The sequence below is a fragment of the Lissotriton helveticus genome, chromosome 6 (genome assembly GCF_964261635.1).
Source record: "Lissotriton helveticus chromosome 6, aLisHel1.1, whole genome shotgun sequence".
Classification (NCBI taxonomy): Eukaryota; Metazoa; Chordata; class Amphibia; order Caudata; family Salamandridae; genus Lissotriton; species Lissotriton helveticus.
In genome coordinates, this window is record NC_136067.1 from 1435013218 (window position 1) to 1435031942 (window position 18725).

The 18725-nt window shown below is 46.9% G+C and overlaps 1 protein-coding gene across 2 annotated transcripts in view; it reads left to right on the forward strand.

Moving 5' to 3' along the window:
- LOC144761783 (MFS-type transporter SLC18B1-like) overlaps window positions 1-18231 on the forward strand; it is a 1350585-nt gene extending 1332354 nt beyond the window's left edge. For both annotated transcript variants that reach the window (XM_078647026.1, XM_078647029.1), the window contains one exon: window positions 18025-18231. In XM_078647026.1, coding sequence (XP_078503152.1) covers window positions 18025-18076 — 52 coding nt within the window. In that variant the 3' untranslated portion in view covers window positions 18077-18231. The remainder of the gene's footprint in view (window positions 1-18024) is intronic.
- Window positions 18232-18725: the final 494 nt, after the last annotated feature.

Here is an 18725-nt window from a genome sequence, read left to right on the forward strand (position 1 = left end):
TTCTGTTTTAGAACGGCAGCCGTGGCCGAGTGCGAGAGCAGCACAAGAGCGCTAGAAGATTTCCTACGGAGGAGCAGGTGAGAGGAGGCGAGCGCCGGTGAGCGCTGGTGAGCGGCAGCAGGGGGGCGAGAGGCAGCGCTCCGACTTAGAACGGTGGCCGTGGGTGAGTGCGAGAGCCCACGAGCCGCCAAACCCGCTCAGACAATTATCAGTCTTTAAAGCTGGGGAGCGGGACGTACGAACCGCGGTGCAATCGGTACACCGAAGCACCACAGCCTCGAAGCGCCATAGACCTGTGAGAGGCACAGAAGCCCTGCCGCTTGCTGCAAAAACAAAAGACTCTGGCACACTACTTTACTCAGCCCCTAAATGTGCATGGAATATTGAGCTGGGGCACCAGCTGTGGAGGAGGAGAGGAGAGAGCCGAGGCAAGGCTCCAGGGCTGTGCAGCAGTCAGAGTGGAGTCAGAGTTGGAGCCGCCGGTACGGCAGAGACCAATGCTGGGCACGGAGCCAGCGGCTGGCCAAAGGAGTCGTTTGTGACGTTTATGACAACAGAGGGTCATTGACAGCAGAAAAGCACCTGAACCCCTTGAGCTTAAGAGGGGGTTTTCGTAGGCGCGGCTGAAATAAAAAAGCTTTTAACATTAGGATATACAGGATACCAGGACACTGGGAAGCCCTTTTGGAAGCCCCTTTGGAGACTAGAGGGGGTTTGCAATAGCCGGAGCAGCGGTTCAACAAAGACAAACAAAGACAAAGATAGAACCAGCACAAGAGGCAGAGGCAAAGCGCCAGAAATCGAGCAAAACCCCCTGAACCCAATCAAGCACCCAATCAAGAAACAAGTAAGGAGGGGTAAAGAACAGGGGTTCAAGGGCCCAAAGGGGACGGTTAAAAACTGCGAGGGATGGTAGAAGTTTCTGGCACCTGTATGGTACTAGTCCAGTCAACCCAGTCTTAGGTTTCAGAGCAAAGGGGCCGGAGAGTGATACATAGGAGAAAAGTACATTTTTATGGACTAATAAAACACAAAAAGTCATAGAGGCGAGCCGAGATAGCGGAACTAATTGTTTATACTGAGCCTATTTTGCTGTAACATAGAATTAAATTTCTACGTCCTTTGCCAAAAAGTTACTTACCTAACAATCCAATCCCCGTTTACATTCCCAAGTGTTTCCCCCCGACGGCAGCAGTCGCGCAAGCGGCTGACGGGCTTGGGGATTCCAGGGAAAAACAAAGCAGGAGTGGAATAGGAAAAGTCAAAATCCGCCCAACATGCGGTCAGGAAAAATTCGACAATCTCGAATTCAGAAAGCAAAAAGAAGGTTGACAGTAAAAGAGAAAAAAGATGAAGGGAATATAAGAAATACTGAAGAGTCAATCAGGAATGAAAAATCTGACCAGGCACCTACTTACATGGCGGAACCATTTAAGTTTGGAGGCGAAATGTTGAAATATAATTTTCAATTTTTAGAAGAGCAAGGGGTAACAACTCCAACAACTCCAAGCAATGGTGTAAAAACTCAAAAAAATACAAAATACCCAATAAGCTCGATTCCATCATGCAAAAAACGTAAGACAAGAAATAATTCGGAAATAAGTACTAACCTCAAAGAAAAATCGATAATAAAAAAGTGGCTGATAAAAACCTCGGCACAAGTTCATGCACCTCAAAATCAATCAAAGTTAACATCCAACAAAAAATCAGTTGAGGTTAACGAAAGCAGCCCAGCTCCAACAAATCAGAGCATATTAGGATTCCAATCAAACCTGCAGAATAGCGCACAAAAGATCGAGTGGTCCAAATCATTTTCGATCTTTGACGAAACGGAACTACGCAGAATGCTCGAAGAAAACATCCACAAGGAAGTCGACCCTACGAAACAGAGCCCAGAAAATTTGAGACAGCAGGAACAACCGGATAACATCGGTGAAAGAAAAGCCGACGGCAAAGAAAGGAAGCTAACAACTGCTCCAATAATCCTTACATCAAGTCCAATAAGACAACCGGCGGATAAGAGCCAAAACTCTATCTTAATCAAGAGCACAACAAAAGAAGAACACCCTATAACTATCTCTTCTTTAGAAAGTTTAAACAGATCAATAGGGGCACACCCACAACAAAAGGAAGGAAATTCCATACTTTGGGGGGACGTGCTCCTAAAAAGTTTACAACAAGCAATCAACGTGCTAAACTTTCAATCTAACAAACTCGATGTGCAGGTAGACTTGATGAACCTAATCGCATCACACATAGCGGGAATAAATTCGAAACTGGAAAAAATTTCGTTATACATCGCAAAAGAAAAGGAGGAAGACAAAAAATGGAAAAAGAAACTAATAGACCAAAACTGTGTTTGTGAGGACATAATAGATAAATTAGCAACCTTACCAGACATCTTGAAAGAAATATTAGACGTAACAAGTGGGAAAACCAGTAAAGGCGAAAATCCCAACACAGAGGTAAATAAAAACGGAAGTCAAAATAGAATAAGCCACATCATTGAAGAAGAAAACGACACAGATGAAAACGAACAAATAAAGAGAGGTCTGGGAGAAAACAAAACAATGGGTTCATCAGACACATCAGAACCTCTAACAAAAAGACAGCGGAAACGGGCAAGGAAGGCAAGAAAAAATGCTATGAAAAACAAGCAGGCAAAACAATTCTTTGCCATCTTCGAACAGAAGACAAAAGAGGCCAGAACAAACCCAAACACAGACACTCCAATTATAGACACTCCTATCAAAGAAGACGGAAACAAGGAAATAAACAGAGACGAAGAAGAGGAACACACAAAACTCCCAGTCAGAACCAAAATAACAGAAAACATACAAGGAAAACCAAATGAAGAGGAACAGTTAATCCCGAACGATGCCAATGACAATAGCAGAAGGTCAAAACCAAACTATAGAGAGGTCTTAAAACAACAAAAAATAAAGGAAAACAATCCTAAAAGGGAAATATGGGCTAACAAAGGATCAATTCAGCATACTGAAGGAAATTCACCACACACTAAGGAAAAAGAGGAAAAAGAACAAAGCCATAAAATAGAAGACATTCAAGCGAGGAAATCAAATATCGGCCTGATCATCACGGCGGGAGACAAAGGAAGAACATGCAGAGACCAGGAAGCTGAGTTATACAATAAAACAAGTCAAAATGAGGGAAACTTCCAAACAGAACAAGACAAAACTTACCCCTTACAACAAGCGTGCACAGTAGATCCCATTCGTCCAGACTTAACAACTAGGGCCGGCCAAAACGACAACATAACCTACATTCGATTTGATCCAATAGAGGGAAAAAGGAGAATTTACCAAACCGGACTCCTCGAAACCGCAAGAACGGAAATAGAATGCAAACTCTTGTTCAAGCCGGAATTCAAAACAAAAGGAAATTCAGACACGCTGAACAGGGGAAACATTCTCCGATTAATCAAAGAGATACCAATATTGAGGGGGATATCAACAAGTGACTTGAAAGCAGTTGAATTTATCCAGGGAAATAAAGACATGGGCCCTGAAATAAGTAGTACCACCTGGGTATCTAAAGAAATAGCAGAACTCATATTTTCAACCAGGACTCATTTTACAGAATGGGGAATAACCTTAGAACGTCTGACCCCAATAAAATACCCATTCCCCTTACTAAACAATAAGTTTACCCAACCAAACAACGTAAAGGGAAAACCCCAAACAATCCTGAAAGGAGCAAGGAATAAATCGTTTGTGGAACAAGACCCGAGTAGCACTAAAACAAAGCAACTATATCAGGGTCTGAAGGAAGACAATGACTGGTCTTGGTTGGCACAGGCGCTAAACGGCCATCGATCCTGACGTATGCAATCTGATACAAAACAATCAAAGACCAAAGGCCAACTTAACCCCAAAACCAGAAACAAAAATAAGGATTTGCTCGTGGAACGTACATGGTTTCAAAGAAATGTCCCAAGACCGAGAAACAACAGATTACCTGAGTAATTTTGAAATAATTTTACTCCAGGAAACCTGGAATGTAACCGCGAGGCAAATCATGGGATATGAGGAACATCACATAATGGCAGAAAAATTTTCAAAGTATGGACACCCAAGGGGAGGTCTGTCAATCTTCATTACTAATAATTTTGACTGGAAAACTGAACTGCTCGATTCAGGCGAAAATTGGATACAAGTGATCAAAGTAGAGCCAAAAGCAAATAAAAAGAACTCTAGATGGAGTTTACTCATCATAAATCTATACATTCATCCAGATAAGACGACCAAAATTGAAAAAGCTCTAACTTTGATAAATCTGATAAAATCTTTACACAGAACATACAAATCACATGAGATATTCATTTCCGGTGACTTCAATTGTAATCTAATCAAAACAAACAAGAAAAAGGACAAAATCCATAATATTTGGAGCGATTTGGAACCACTAGGTCTAACAATCCTAAATGGAAAAATGGAGGGAGACATACCCCCCAAAATCACCTTCTCCAGCGGGAAAAAGAGCTCCATAATTGACTTCACCCTAACAAGTAATGAACTAAAAAAGAAAATAGAATACTTTGGAATCCAAACTAGACCTGAGAGCGACCACTTCCCACAAGAGATAATAATGAGGTTACACACTGAAGAAAAAACACAATTAGAATTCCTGTCCGCAATTCCAGAAATATATAAATTGCAAAAACTCAAAAGCAAGGGCCCAATAAAAAAGGAGATAATGGACTCAGTATTAGAATATGAAAACTGCTCCTTGGACACGGTAAACCAATCACCAATAGAAAATTGGGAAAATCTACATAAATTTTTGCTGGGAAAATTTGCAATAAATACACCGGCAAATGACGGCCACAAAGCAAACAAAGAGTCGTGGTATAACCCCAAACTAAGAGACAAGAAACGGGAAATTGCGAAAATATTAAGAACAAGGGCAGCAGTAAAAAGGTCAGGAAATGAAGTAGAAAATAACGACATACAAAAAATGAGGAAAGAATATAAAGAGGACTGTAGAAAAGCAAAAAAATCTCACACAGAAGAAATCTGGGTGGACCTTCTAAGAACAAGCAAACTTCCAAATAGCGGAGAATTTTGGAACATAATAAATAAACTTTCAAAAGCAGCCGGTGAACAAACCAATATAGGAATAAGTGAAACAACATGGGCCGTTTACATTAACAATCTGTACAATACCCAAAGCCATCAAATCAACATAGAAACAACCAAAAACCAAAAAGATTCAGTTCCCGGACAAGTGAAGAACGTCCAACAGGAAATCATTGCCCAAGAGGAACAGGTACCGCTGACAACGATCAAACACCTAACCGCATTAATAAGGAAAACGAAAGCGGAAGGAGCAGCTGGCCCAAATGGAATTCCAAACGCCTTGTTCAAATATGATTCCGAGTTCTGGGCAAAATATTTGACCCCACTCTTTAACTACATTTACAAAGAAAAAAAGACTCCACCAGCTTGGCAAGGAAACATCTTCCACCCGATTCATAAGAGTGGATGTAGAACGGAACCCGGAAATTACAGACTAATAGCTTTAATCGATGTGGAGGCAAAGCTCTTCTCATCCTGTATATTGTCCCTACTTCAACAATGGATAAAAGACAATAATATAATACCTAAATTTCAAACCGGTTTCAGGGAAGGTATGGGCTGCTTAACCAACCTGTCAGCACTGTCGCTATTAATTGAAGGAGCAGGGAAAAGAAAGACGGGATTAATAGCCTGTTACATAGACCTGAAAGCCGCATTCGACCGAGTCCCCAGAAAACGCCTATGGGAAAAACTGGACCTCTGGAATCTACCACCGGCATTAATGGAAACAATAATGGCACTATATAGCAAAACGTGGGCAAAAATAAAACTGAGAGACGGAAGAAGAATATCCGCAGAAATAAAAATAACAAATGGCCTTAAACAGGGCTGCGTGCTCTCCCCAAGCCTTTTTAATATATATTTGGCCGATCTAAAAGACCACCTTCAGAATGCTAACGGACATCCACCAAAATTAGCAAACGAAAGCATTCAGTTTCTCCAATATGCCGACGACATAGTAGTCTTAAGTCAAACACCAATAGGCTTACAAAGAACAATATCAGAACTAACAGACTATTTTGAAAGAGAAGGCCTAGAACTAAACATCAAAAAAACAAAAGTGGTGAGACTAGCGGGGAACAGTAGAAGACCCTTCAAATGGTACACAAAAGGCAGACAAATCGAGGAAACAACTGCTTATAAATATCTGGGAGTCACAATAAGCAAAAATATGTCATTTTCAGACCAAAAAAGAATCATTACTGCAAAAACACAATCCCTGAGCTTTGCGTACAAAGTTCTTCAGGATAAACTGCAATGCCCTTCTTATGATCACCTGCTAAAGGTAATGGCAGCCCAAGTGTTACCATCACTCTCATATGGCCTGGAAATATGGCATGGAAAAGAAGCAGCCATTTTAAATACTCTCCAGACAAAAATATACAAATCTGTATTCAAACTATACAAAGGATCAGCCCCGGCACAAATAAGACTGGAATTTGGTCTACAAAATCAAATATATCAACGGAAAGCTGCCCTAGTAAAATGGTGCTGGAAATTAAGATCGGCAGAAATTGGCTCTTTAAACAACTTATGCTGGCAAGAAATCAAAAAACAATATGACCAATATGAAGCAAACTCATGGGGCTATGACCTACGAGTATCACTAGAAACCCTCAAAATAGAGGAGATCTGGAAAAATCCACCGGAAGAATCTTCTCTCAAAAAGATCTGCAATTTAAATGCAAAAGCCTTAAGTTTGGTAGAAGATAAAAAGACTTTGGCCAAACGGCGCCATGCATGGACCATTTTAAATTCCTACAAACAATTAAAACCTCAAGCCTACCTCATAGCGCACTTCCGGCTATCTTTAAAGACAACATTTTTGGCCCTTAGAATGGGAGACCACTGCTCCAAAGAATTGATTCCATCATGGAGAGTCACGCACCAGGGACAAAGATGCAGGCTATGTAACTACCACAGTGAGACCTTGTGTCATCTCCTGTGCACATGTGAATCCTCCACAGAAAAAAGGAAGAATTTATTGAAACCTATTTTTAATATGCTACAGATCCGCACCTGCAGGCAAGCTGTGACCAGCTGGTTGGGAGCAGGTTCAAACATTCTAATATGCCGCGGGGTAAAATTCATGAACTCTGTAGAGAATTTGCTCTTAAAAAAAGAAACAGACAACAGATATAGCCTGGGAGGAAGTATTTTTTTAACTACATGAGTTTTAAACTTGTTGTTATTTTAACAGAATTTTTATACATGTATGCTTTACGGTTATGATAAACCAAATAAAGTAAATTTTTGACTGACTGACTGAGTCTTCATCATTGCATCCTCTCATGAGGGATTGTGTATTCTTCAGAAGCCATGCTTCTAGAGGGGCTCTTTCTTCCAATTGTCTGATGTCCTCGTCTACAAGAGCCTTAGTCAAATTCTTTTAAGATTGGGTATATTCCTAGTTCAGGAGCCGGACACTGAAAAGGTGGGTTGCCCAGTGGCAGGCTTTTGTACCCAAGGTAGTCAACTGTCGGCTAAGTGTTTAGAAAAGTTCTTTTTTGCACTCTAAGGGCCCGATTTACAGAATGAACTTAAGACTAAATCCTAAACTAATAGTAATTTCATTCCGTGATATCCGGAAGTAGTAAGTTCACTCTGTGAATCCCGAAAGTAGTAAGTGCATTCTGTGAATACCAAATAGTAGTAAGTTTAGGATTTAGTCTTAAGTTCATTCTGTGAATCGGGCCCTCAATTAATATTTTTGTCATAAACCTAATTCTAGAAATAGCAGAAACCAGGGGAAGGTTTTGATTTTTGCCAATTGGTCAAGTATGTCGTCTTTTAGATTTTCCTCAGTCCATAGGTTTCCATGCTGTATATGTGTGCCTCCTGATTCTGAATTGTGCAATGAGATCAGCTTGTTGATGCATCTGCCTCTGTAGAGATTTCCCCCTTTGAAATTGAAAGTAGTTAAGAAAAAACGCAAGTAACAGATGGTTGTCAAAGGAAATTAAATGCCTGAATTCTCATGTGAGGAACAATTTAGGATGTGGCTGACTGCCCATTAATGAAAAAAAAACAATTTTGTAGAGTTGGGAAAAAATACTGAAAGGTGATTATTTCTCTCATAGTCACTTTTTTTACCTCTCAAATCAATAACTGTTGTGAGGATGCCTGCCACTTAACAACAAAAAAATAGAGGGACTCCAGTAAAAGAGTGTGGCATGTTCAAGTAGCTCTACAATCTGTCCTGAACTGACTTTAACTCCTCCCCCCAGATGTCAAAGCTACCTGGATGCTTTCTTTCAACATTCTGTTGACCCTTTCCACCATTCCATTGCCTTGTAGGCTGTAAAAGGGCAACAGAAAGGTGTTTAATACCATGGCAACTAACAAACCGTTGCATGGCACTTGACTTAAACTGTACCACATTGTTAGTAACCAGAGCTTGGGAAAACCATCACTTATGAAAATGGAAGAGAGGAGCTTTATGACAGCCATGGTGTTAGGTTACCTCATGTACATCACATTCAATCTATTAGGATAAGTAATCAACAGCAACCAAAGCATATCTCATTACAGATCATACATGTTTCCCACAAAATCAATGCCCCGCTTTCCCTTGGACTATTAGGGAAGTCAACCAGGCACAAGGGAGTTTTATAAATATGCAAGGATTTGTCAGCCTGACTACCGCCACTGAGCTTTCCAACAATCAAGTACATTTTATGGTCCATACCAGGTCACCAGTAAAAACTGCGTACCCTTTTCTTTGTACCTGTCATACCAGCATGGCCATTTTGTGCCATGCTTACCAAACAATGTCCTAGGGAGACTGGAGGTATCAATAGACTCCCATGCAGCACCAAATCACCCTCAATGCAAGAGAGGGTAACGTTCCCCTCGCCGCCAAAATGTGTATGAGGAACGGCATGAGACAAGTAGGGAACGTAAAGCTGCCTTTAAGATATGGACAGCACAAAGCCACTCCTGCTTTCCGTCCCAGTTTTCACCAAATGTAATGAGCCAGTGACGTGTTTCCAAAATAGCGGAACAAGTGTTCTACAATAAGGATTCCATAAGTGAACTCCAAGTAAGTAACGAAATATACCAATAATGCTTTGAACTCTAGAGGGGTGTGGCTAGCAGCCGGAGAAGATGGTCGCAGCCTAACAAGGCTCCCGACCCTTCCGCCCAGTAATCCGGAATTTAATCCTTTACCTGGCCTGGGATCCCCGCGAAACTCCGGGCGATCCCAGACAATACATCAGTGCCTGCTCCGGTTTGTGCGGCGCGCCGGTGGTTGCACTACGAGGAGCACATTTCGGCGGAGAAGGTGCGAGTGCCCGGAGCGCAAGATGGCGGCACCCGCGAAGCCGGCGACGGAACGAAAGCTGTGCCTCCGGTCGTGATGCCCGACTGCGGCAGATCGTTTGATGCCCGGAAGTCCTGAGGAGAGCGGGACTGGCTAGTGAGACCCCCGACTCCTCCTGTCGGCGACACCTGGGCCGCACTCCGCGCTCCGATAATCCCGACGAGGCTCCTCCCTGCCCGGGAGGCACGAAATCGACCTCCCGGCTTCCCGAGGCCTACTATTGCTGGGAGTGCTGAGGGGCGCTCCGGGAACCTTTCCGGCGATCCTGCCAAGCTGGGGCTGCTGCGACGAGCCTCCGGCGGCGGGGCCTATGGTGCCTGGCGACTCCGGCGCCCCCTTGGGCTGACTCCACTGCGGAACGACGACCCTGGTGACGGCCATCTTACCTCCGCTAGCCATTGGGGGGACATCCAAGAGCTGGGGCCTGAGGAAGTGAGAGACCCGTTGGGCCCGTCTGCCTCCTGTGAGGTCTACTGCCGCCCGCTCCGTCTGGGGAGAGGAGCGCTCCTCCGCCACATCGGTACCGGTGACGGGGGAAGCCCTGGAAGTCCCGGTTGTCCGCAGTAACACGAAGTGCGCAGCGCAGAAGGGCCGTCAAAGACGCTGGACGGAGCCCTCCCCCCCGGGCGTTGCTGGGCGAGCCCCGACCTGTGGAGGTGACTAGGACCTGCAGAGCGGCCGAGGATAACGGAAGCTTGGGCCTGTGATTGCCCCGGCTGCTGATCGGTCGCCGCAGCTGCGGGAGATTGGGGCCTGGAAATAATCTACTGCGTTCTGGACCGCCATCGCAACACCAAGTAGGTGCCGCCCTGCAGACGTGCTGGTAGCAGAACTGTGGGGAGGACATTCCTGCCAGGGGTAAGGAGCATACCAGAAGGAGGAGCGGGACACACCCCACGACGAGTGCTGAACAACGCTAGCTTGGGCGAGTGGGATTCCCTGGGACCCGAATCCTCCGGAGGGCGCTGAACCTGATCCCAGGGGGGCCGACCAACCTGACTTACCTGACCGCCTGCCTGAGAAGCGCTGGTACGTGAGAGGGGACACGGGCCTATTATCACCGGCACCTGGAAGGGCCCGGCCCGCTCGCAGTGACGCATGATGGGGAAGCCCAGGGGCCCGAAGGGCGAGGGAGGCCCTAGCTTGGAGGTGCCTGTCGAGCCATCGCAGCCCTCGACGGACCTGCAACAGATGCAGAACCGTATCCTGGAGGCTATTGCTCACACAAAAGACTCTCTACACCAGGATATAGCAGAGGTGGCAACGGGTCTGGGCCTGCTGCGTGCAGATCACGGGAAATTATCGGATAGGGTCAAGACGACAGAGATCGCTCTGAAGGACCTGGTGCCTGCACACGAATCCATGGAGGGTCGGCTGACGGAGGCGCTGGACCGCATACAAACCCTGGAACGGCGGGCGGAGGATGCCGAAAACTGCAGCAGGTGCAACAACGTGCGTCTAGTGGGCCTTCCGGAACAAAAAGAGGGCCCTGACATCGTGGAATATCTGACCGGCTGGCCGAGGACAGTAGTGGCACCGGAGGGGCTTTCATCCTTTTTCACTATTGAAAGAGCGCACCGAGTTCCAGCCAGGCCACCCAGTCCGGGACATCCTCCTCGCCCAGTGGTGATCAAACTGCTGCACTACAAGGACAGGGACTGGCTGCTGCAGAGAGCGAGGGAAGCGAGTCCCTTTCAGGTGGACAATAGCAGGGTGACGCTGTTTCCGGATTATACCTTCGAGACTCAGAGGCAGCGCGCCTCTTTCTTGTCCATCAAAAGGGAACTGAGAACGGAGGGCCTACAGTACTCGCTCCTCTTTCCAGCCCGGCTGCGTGTGGTGGTGGATGAGAAATCGCTGTTCTTCCCTACTTCGGCAGAGGCGTGGGCTTGGTGGGACACTTATAAAGCTGGCACGGACGGAGTGCAGATGAGAGCAGAGGAGGCACGACAACAACTGCCGGTGAGGAGATCGCGGAGGGTCCGGAGACGTATGCAGAAAGCTGGTAAACCGCCGGTTTCCCAGACGGAAGATGAGCGACGAGCCGCTCTACAGGCAGTATTGGACTTGTCGGCCACAGCATTGACTCACTCGGGGCGGGCCTCTGGTTTGGAGGATCAGGCAACGGGCTCGGAAACAGAACTGTCGGAACTTGGTAGCACGAAGGGCCCAGAGGTCACGCCGCAAACGTCGGAGGAGATTATTGAAGGCTGAGAGCGGAACATTGCCCCTGTGCTGACTTTCGACTACTGGAACTTGCCAGGGCAGCAGCCGGAGCAGGCAGCATCTTTACTGTGATATCGTGAGTTACGAAGTGTATTGCGGGGCGGGGGGATGGGACTACGGTTCGGGCCTTTAAAGCCAGTTCACGCTACTTAGGGCCCTTAAGGCCTCCGTAGTGCAAACTGCGGCTTAGGTGGGTTGTAGAGCACGGTTGCTCACACACAGTTTGGATGGTAGCAGCTTTCGTGAAGTTAGGTCCTGTTCTGGGGGGGGGGGCCTGTGGAAGTTGGGGGGATCCGAGGCACAGTTGAGGGTGGGGGCAAGGGGATGGTTTTTGAGGGGAGGGGGAAATATTCCGCCACGAGCGCCTGGAGACGTTACGAAGCTACATTGTAACGAATGACATGGGACAATGGCTAATGCAGGAACGTTAAAATGTGTGACATGGAATGTGAGGGGGCTCCACACCATGGCACGGCGACACAAGATTCATGCGTATCTGGTTCGTAGGGGGGTCCATATTGCACTACTACAGGAAACACACTTGACGAAAAAGGAGGGAATAGCGCTACAGCGTAGATGGAGAGGACACTTGTTCAATACCACGTACTCGGCCTTTGCCAGGGGGGCACTAATTTGGATAAGGGCGGGTACACCTTTTCAGGCGGTCAGACGGATAGTGGATCCGGAGGGGAGATTTGTGGCAGTAGAGGGGAAACTCAGAGGTCGACATATAGTGCTTTGCAGCGTATACGCCCCTAATGTGGACCAAGCGGCATACTTTGCAAAGCTATCTGGGGAATTGGCTAGTTACCTCGCAGGTCCTATCTTGATGGGAAGGGACTTTAATTCGGTGGCAGACATCGAACTAGACAGGTCGCACCCACCACTACACACTTCCCCGGTGCGCAGACTAGCGAAGTGCAGATCAGATTGGCAGGCGCAGTGGGAACTTTCCTACGCTTGGCGCACACAGCACCTGATAGAGCGGGATTACTCGTTCCATTCCAGCCTCCATGACCTCCACGTCCGTATTGACGCCTTTCCGTGCTCTCCGCTGGTGCTCCCTGCAGTGGTCCGCACCGAATACCTAGCGCGCACGCTGTCAGATCATAACCCCCTACTATTATCACTTGATTGGATGACCGAAATCTCCCGAGTCCCGACATGGCAGCTGAGGCCGGACACTTTGGACGGCACACCGTTCCGCGAGGCGCTGGGGGAAAGAATCGGCCAATACTTCGCGGACAACAGAGGTTCCACTGACTCCAGGGCTACGGAGTGGGACGCCTTCAAGATAGTGGTGAGGGGACATTGCATAGGAAAATACGCTGGGGCCCGTAGAACTTTGCTGGATGACCTGGACAGGGCGGAACGCGCACTACGGGAGGCTGAGCTGGCGCGCCCTAACTGGCCCAAGCTCCAGGAGCGACTCTGCGAGGCGCGTGAGGCGATGGCGGTGGAAATTGAGCGCCTCCGCAGTTTTGATTATAAGGCTTTTCTAACAAGAACGCACGCTGAGGGTGATAAGGCCGGAACACTGCTGGCTTGGTTGGCCGACCCCGCCAGACGCAGCCATCCGATCCTAACCATATCAGAGGGAGGGGGTCGCACGAGTGCCACGCAACCGGAGATCCTTGATAGCTTCAGGTCCTACTATGAAAAGCTGTACGTAAGTGCGCTAGGCGACAGGGGAGAGGAAATAGAAGCATTCCTGGATGGCCTGAATTTACCGCACCTGGAACAGGCGCACGCGGACGCCTTGGGCAATCCAATAGGCCTGGCTTAAATCAGGGGAGCAGTGAAGCACATGGCTCGTAATAAGAACCCAGGGCTAGACGGACTGCCAATAGATTTTTACGAGCGATACATAGAACAGCTGGCCCCACGGCTCCAAGCGGTTTTTGGAGCGAAGCCCTGATGATTCCCCTATTGAAACCGCGAAGGGAGAGCACCAGCATGGCGTCATACCAATCACTATCAATGCTGACAACTGACTATAAGATTCTAAGCACTGTGCTAGCGTCCAGGTTACTACAACACATGCAGGAACTAGTCCACAAGGACCAATCTGGGTTCATAGCCACGCGTAACACCACTCACAACATCCGAAGGCTAGCCCGCTTGATGAGTGGCCCGCCACTGGAGGCTAGAGCGCCCCTAGTGTTGGCAGTTGATATAGAAAAAGCTTTTGATAGCTTGGAGTGGGGATACTTGTATAGGGTGCTGCGGCGCTTTGGTCTCGGAGAAGGCTACATTGAGTGGACGAGAGTGCTGTATGCGGCGGCGAAAGCGAGAGTGAGGGTGGGCACCCTGATATCGAACCAATATGATGTGTGCCGCTGTACTAGGCAGGGGTGCGCGCTGTCCCCGCTGCTGTTCGCCCTGGCGGTGGAGCCTTTAGCGGCGATGGCTAGGAAGGGTGGACACTACGGGGGACTGGAACACAATGGAATTCGCCACTTTATCTCGCTGTACGCGGACGATCTCCTCCTCTTCTTGGAGGATGCCGGCGAGGCTGTGGAGGGGGCGGAAAGACTTCTTGCGCTCTTCGGCGAGGTCTCCGGCCTGAGGGTCAACTGGGCCAAGACCTGCCTGTTTCCCCTCCGGAAGGGCGAGTCACAGCCCTCCACCCGCCCACTGCTTAGATGGGAGCCTACCTGTTTGGAGTATCTGGGAGTCTACGTGTACCATGATGCCGTGGACATGTTAGAGGGCAATGTGGGCCGCTGTCTCCGCGCCCTGAAAGGTAATATGTCCTTCTGTGCTACTCTCCCGCTTTCGGTGGCTGGCCGCATTTCCCTATTAAAGATGATAGCCTTACCCAGGTTGCTGTATTATTTCCGGACGTTACCTATATGGGTGCCAAATGCGATATTTCGTCAGTTGAAATCGATGGTGATTTCCTTTCTGTGGGGCACGGGCAGACGCAGGATAGCGCTGGCCACGCTGACCCGCCCGAAGGACTAGGGAGGCCTAGCGGTCCCTGATTTTGAAATATACTACCTGGCGGCCCAGCTACAGACCTTTACGCAGGAGATTGCGAGGGTGTACTGCGGCCCGGAGCAGGGAAGGGACAGTGGCACCCCTCGGCATGTGCTTGCTTATATCGCCCTACAGGAACGATTGGCACTCAGAGACCTATCCCTGGAGGAAAGAACTTTCCGTCTTTGTTGGAACCGATTGCAAAGACGAGTGGGAGTCAAACATCCATACGCACCCGAGATCCCACTGGGCATGGTGACAGCATTCCCTCATGGTGGGGACTGGTCGCACTTGCAGCACTGGGAGGAAGCGGGACTACAGATGGTGGGGGACTTATACGATGATGGGGCACTGGCCCCATACCAAACGCTGAAGGAGCGCTAGGACCTGCCGCGGGGGGGCTACCTACTGCACGCGGCGGTGGTGCGCGCCATTCAGGCACACTGGGGCGAGGGGCTAGTGGAATCACCAACGTCACTGGCATGCCAGTACACTATGATGTCTGCAGGTACCTACAAGGCGGTCACATGCCTCTACTCTAGAATACTAAATGAGGCCTTGCAACCTCTGACCGGGCTGAAAGCCAAGTGGGAACTGGACCTGCAAACGAAATCCCAGATACCACGTGGGCGCAGCTGGTGAGACGCGCTAGAAAGAGTACGAGGAACGCACGATTCCAACTGATCCATTTCTATATCCTCCACAGGGCCTACCTTACCCCGAGCAAAATAAGGGAGTACTTCGAGGCGGAGGAAGCAGCCTGCCCACGCTGTAATAGAATAGGAGCGGATCTGACCCACATGCTCAGAGACTGCCCTCACCTACGGAATTACTGGGAGGAGATTGGCGACACCCTGAATGAAGTGACAGGTAGGGACCTCCGCTATGACACAGCCGTCAGCATATTGCACTGGTTCCCGCACACGCCCAAGAACAAGATGTCCAGCAAATTCATTGACATGGGCCTCCTCTTAGCCAAAAGAGAAGTGACCAAGGGATGGAAGTCGAAAACGGGCCCCACGCATCGGAGGTGGCTGAATGAGTTCTTGAAATGGGCGGCGAGCGAGAGCACAATCAGGTAACAACTGGCACGCCGAAAAGTTGACGAGAGGGCTCAGGAGGCGGCAATGGAGTGGGAAATTTTAGTGCAAGCCCTGTGAGACAGCTCGGTAGAGGGGGAAGAAGGAGAAGGGGAGACACCAGATGGCACGACCGGCACACCCGTGGCGATAGCGCCCTCACCAAGCACACACATCTAGTAGACGATTATGATCTCCTGCTAGTCACTGCATGGACACATATAGGTTGGTTAGGCGCAAGTGGGGACATTTGGGAGGGTGGGGGGTGGGGAATCCTAGATTAGGCGGTGCAAGAGAGGCGATTCTTTCATGAGACACCGGGGGGTGGGTGAAAACTCAAATGCAGACAGCGGACCTCCTCATGCGACACACACAGCGACTATTGGATGTAAAGATTTTCTTGTTTGAGTATTGCCGCCCGGCCTCCGGGATGTGGGCTGAATGGCTGTGTATAATGGATGGAGGTACGGACAAGGGGACGAGGAATCTACGCTGATGACATGATACCTGTTTAGGATGCTATACCTTTGGTTCTGCAATAAAAACGATTTAACAAAAAAAATGCTTTGAACTCTAGACATTTTTGAAAATCTTGCTAAATTTGAATATTTGAGAAATCCCCTGTGTTGGCTCTCTTTAAAGCCAATTTGGTCAATGCCTGTTTTAGTGATGCTCCTGTTTATGCTTTTCTTTAAATCTTCATATCTCTAATAGAGAAAATAAACGCTATTTTAGAACCTGTGAAGTTCTCTAGTTATTAACTGATTACCAGTATTCCTTGCATGATCATCATTTCGCAGAGGGTGACTCTATACCATGTGCATATCCCATCAGAATTTCAGGACATTTTAAGTAGTGTTTATTAAGAATCTGGGTCAAAGTAAGAGACAGCAGCAGCTCTGCAGAATGTACACAATTGTGTACTTTAAATGTTTGACCGGCCAATGGTGACTATCCCTAGCTGATTTGTGAGTTATGTTTAGCCCCCTCAACCATGCAATGCTATTAGACTGTTCATGGTTAGTGGCAGGGTATCGGCATGGGAGGTGATGGCTTGCCCAACTTCTGTCTAATGGAATGAGTTGGGTCGTGCTGGATGATATTTAGTATAAGTGGTTGACATTCACTTACAGTCTTGTCCCCTGGCAATTAAAAATGTATATCTAGCCTTCACAAACGACGTCATTTCTAACAAAGATCATAGCTTCACACATACAGTGAGGTGATGTTCAGAGTCACAGTCTATGTCTTGAGACAGACTTGGACCACCTATTTTCAAATACATGAGAATATTCAAAGGTTGATAAGAACAAAGTGGCTGAAGTAGATTGATGCCAAAGCTGAAGTACTTCTCTGTACATTAGAGTTATGAGTGCATTCTTTTACCATCTTGTATCCTTTCTTTAAGTTTGATGAACTTGACATTCTGACAGCAACTAAGGTCAAATTACTGGGAATTTACCTGAATGCTAATGCGTCCATGTAGGCAAAAATGAATGCGGTTGTTAGTTGAGCTTCATAATGTCTTGCATGGATCCACAAGATGAAGAAATGTTTTATCCCAATGACACATTTTCACTAGTTTGTTTCAGGGATTGGTACATAGGTTTCAAATATTTCAAAACCAACCAAGGTAGGGTGGATTGTGATGAAGATTCTCTATGAAGTTCATTTGGACATTGTTTTTCCCCAATTGCACCGGTTACTTCCTAAAGCCTGAATAGTTTGTAAAATCTTACATACTAGTCATCAATGTTTGCTCAGGATTTCACCTATATGAAGAAACATTTTCAGATCTACTACACTGCCAGAGCTTTGGGGTCACACAACATAACGTATACCTAAGTTTATGTTCTTCATGAAACCATGCATAGTAATGGCTTCCCAAAAAATGGGAGGAGGGCTTCCACGAGTTTACACTTGGAGACAATGGTAGGGTTTATTTGCTGGAATGGGCTTTCTTGCAATAGAACTGTAGGTGAGTGATGAAATGGTCCAAACATTGAATTAGCAATGTCATCCCCTCTTAATTCCCTTCATGTGCTTTGCTGCCTCTTTGGAGCCATAGTGATCCAAACTGCATGCTCCAAGCTGCCTTTGCAGGACCATTTAGAAACTATTTCATTTACTTCATTCCAATGTTGTCATGTCTTGTGAAAACAAAGATCTTTTGTGTATGACGCACAGTAGGCCTTGCGCCAGTCTTTCTCAGCATTGCTTTGTTTGGGTCAGCCTCCTTAAATCAATATCATAGACATCTTTTTTCAAGGTAGAGTATTATTTGTTTCTCACCATCCTGCTATTGGTGTTTTAGGTGTATTATTTCGCCGCCGAGGAAGCAGCAGCTGAGACTGACTATTGGGTGAACTTTTACGCCATTTTGGAAAGAAGGCTTCTCCAATCAAATGTAACATATGCAACGTGTTAAACAAATGCTTAAGTTTGATGTAAGAATGTATGTCTATACACAGTAATATTTGCTTGGTATTGTTTTGATGAAGATCATTGTGTTTTTGTGTAAAATAAGACCAAATAAAATATAAAATGTAAAGTTTTTATTCTAAAGTAATACTGTACAAGTATTGGAGGCGAGTGCTTGCATTCCTATTTACATAATATTTCAAGTGTTTTCTTTTTATCCTGTATAACTAAGAAAAATGGCCTTTATTAGATAATTATACTGACATGTGACCTACTTCTGAACTCCCCTTACCTCAACCTTTGTTTTTAGAAGTTTTAGATCAGGTCACCTATCTTCAGCCATTGAAGTGTCATTCACATTTTGAATCAGCCCACAAAACAGACAGGTAGTGACAGAGTGTGTAAGTCATAATAGGAATTCCATAGGTATATCTGACAATGATTAGTGGTCAGAAAGACTCCTGAGGCATCCCTCCTCTCACAGCAGAAGATTACTGGCCTCAGAAAAGAAGACAGATACTGTAATGAGGCTTTCAGGGTTCCCTTGCTGAGCACCTCCCATGTCTGTAGGCATCTTTGCAGTGCATGGCGCTC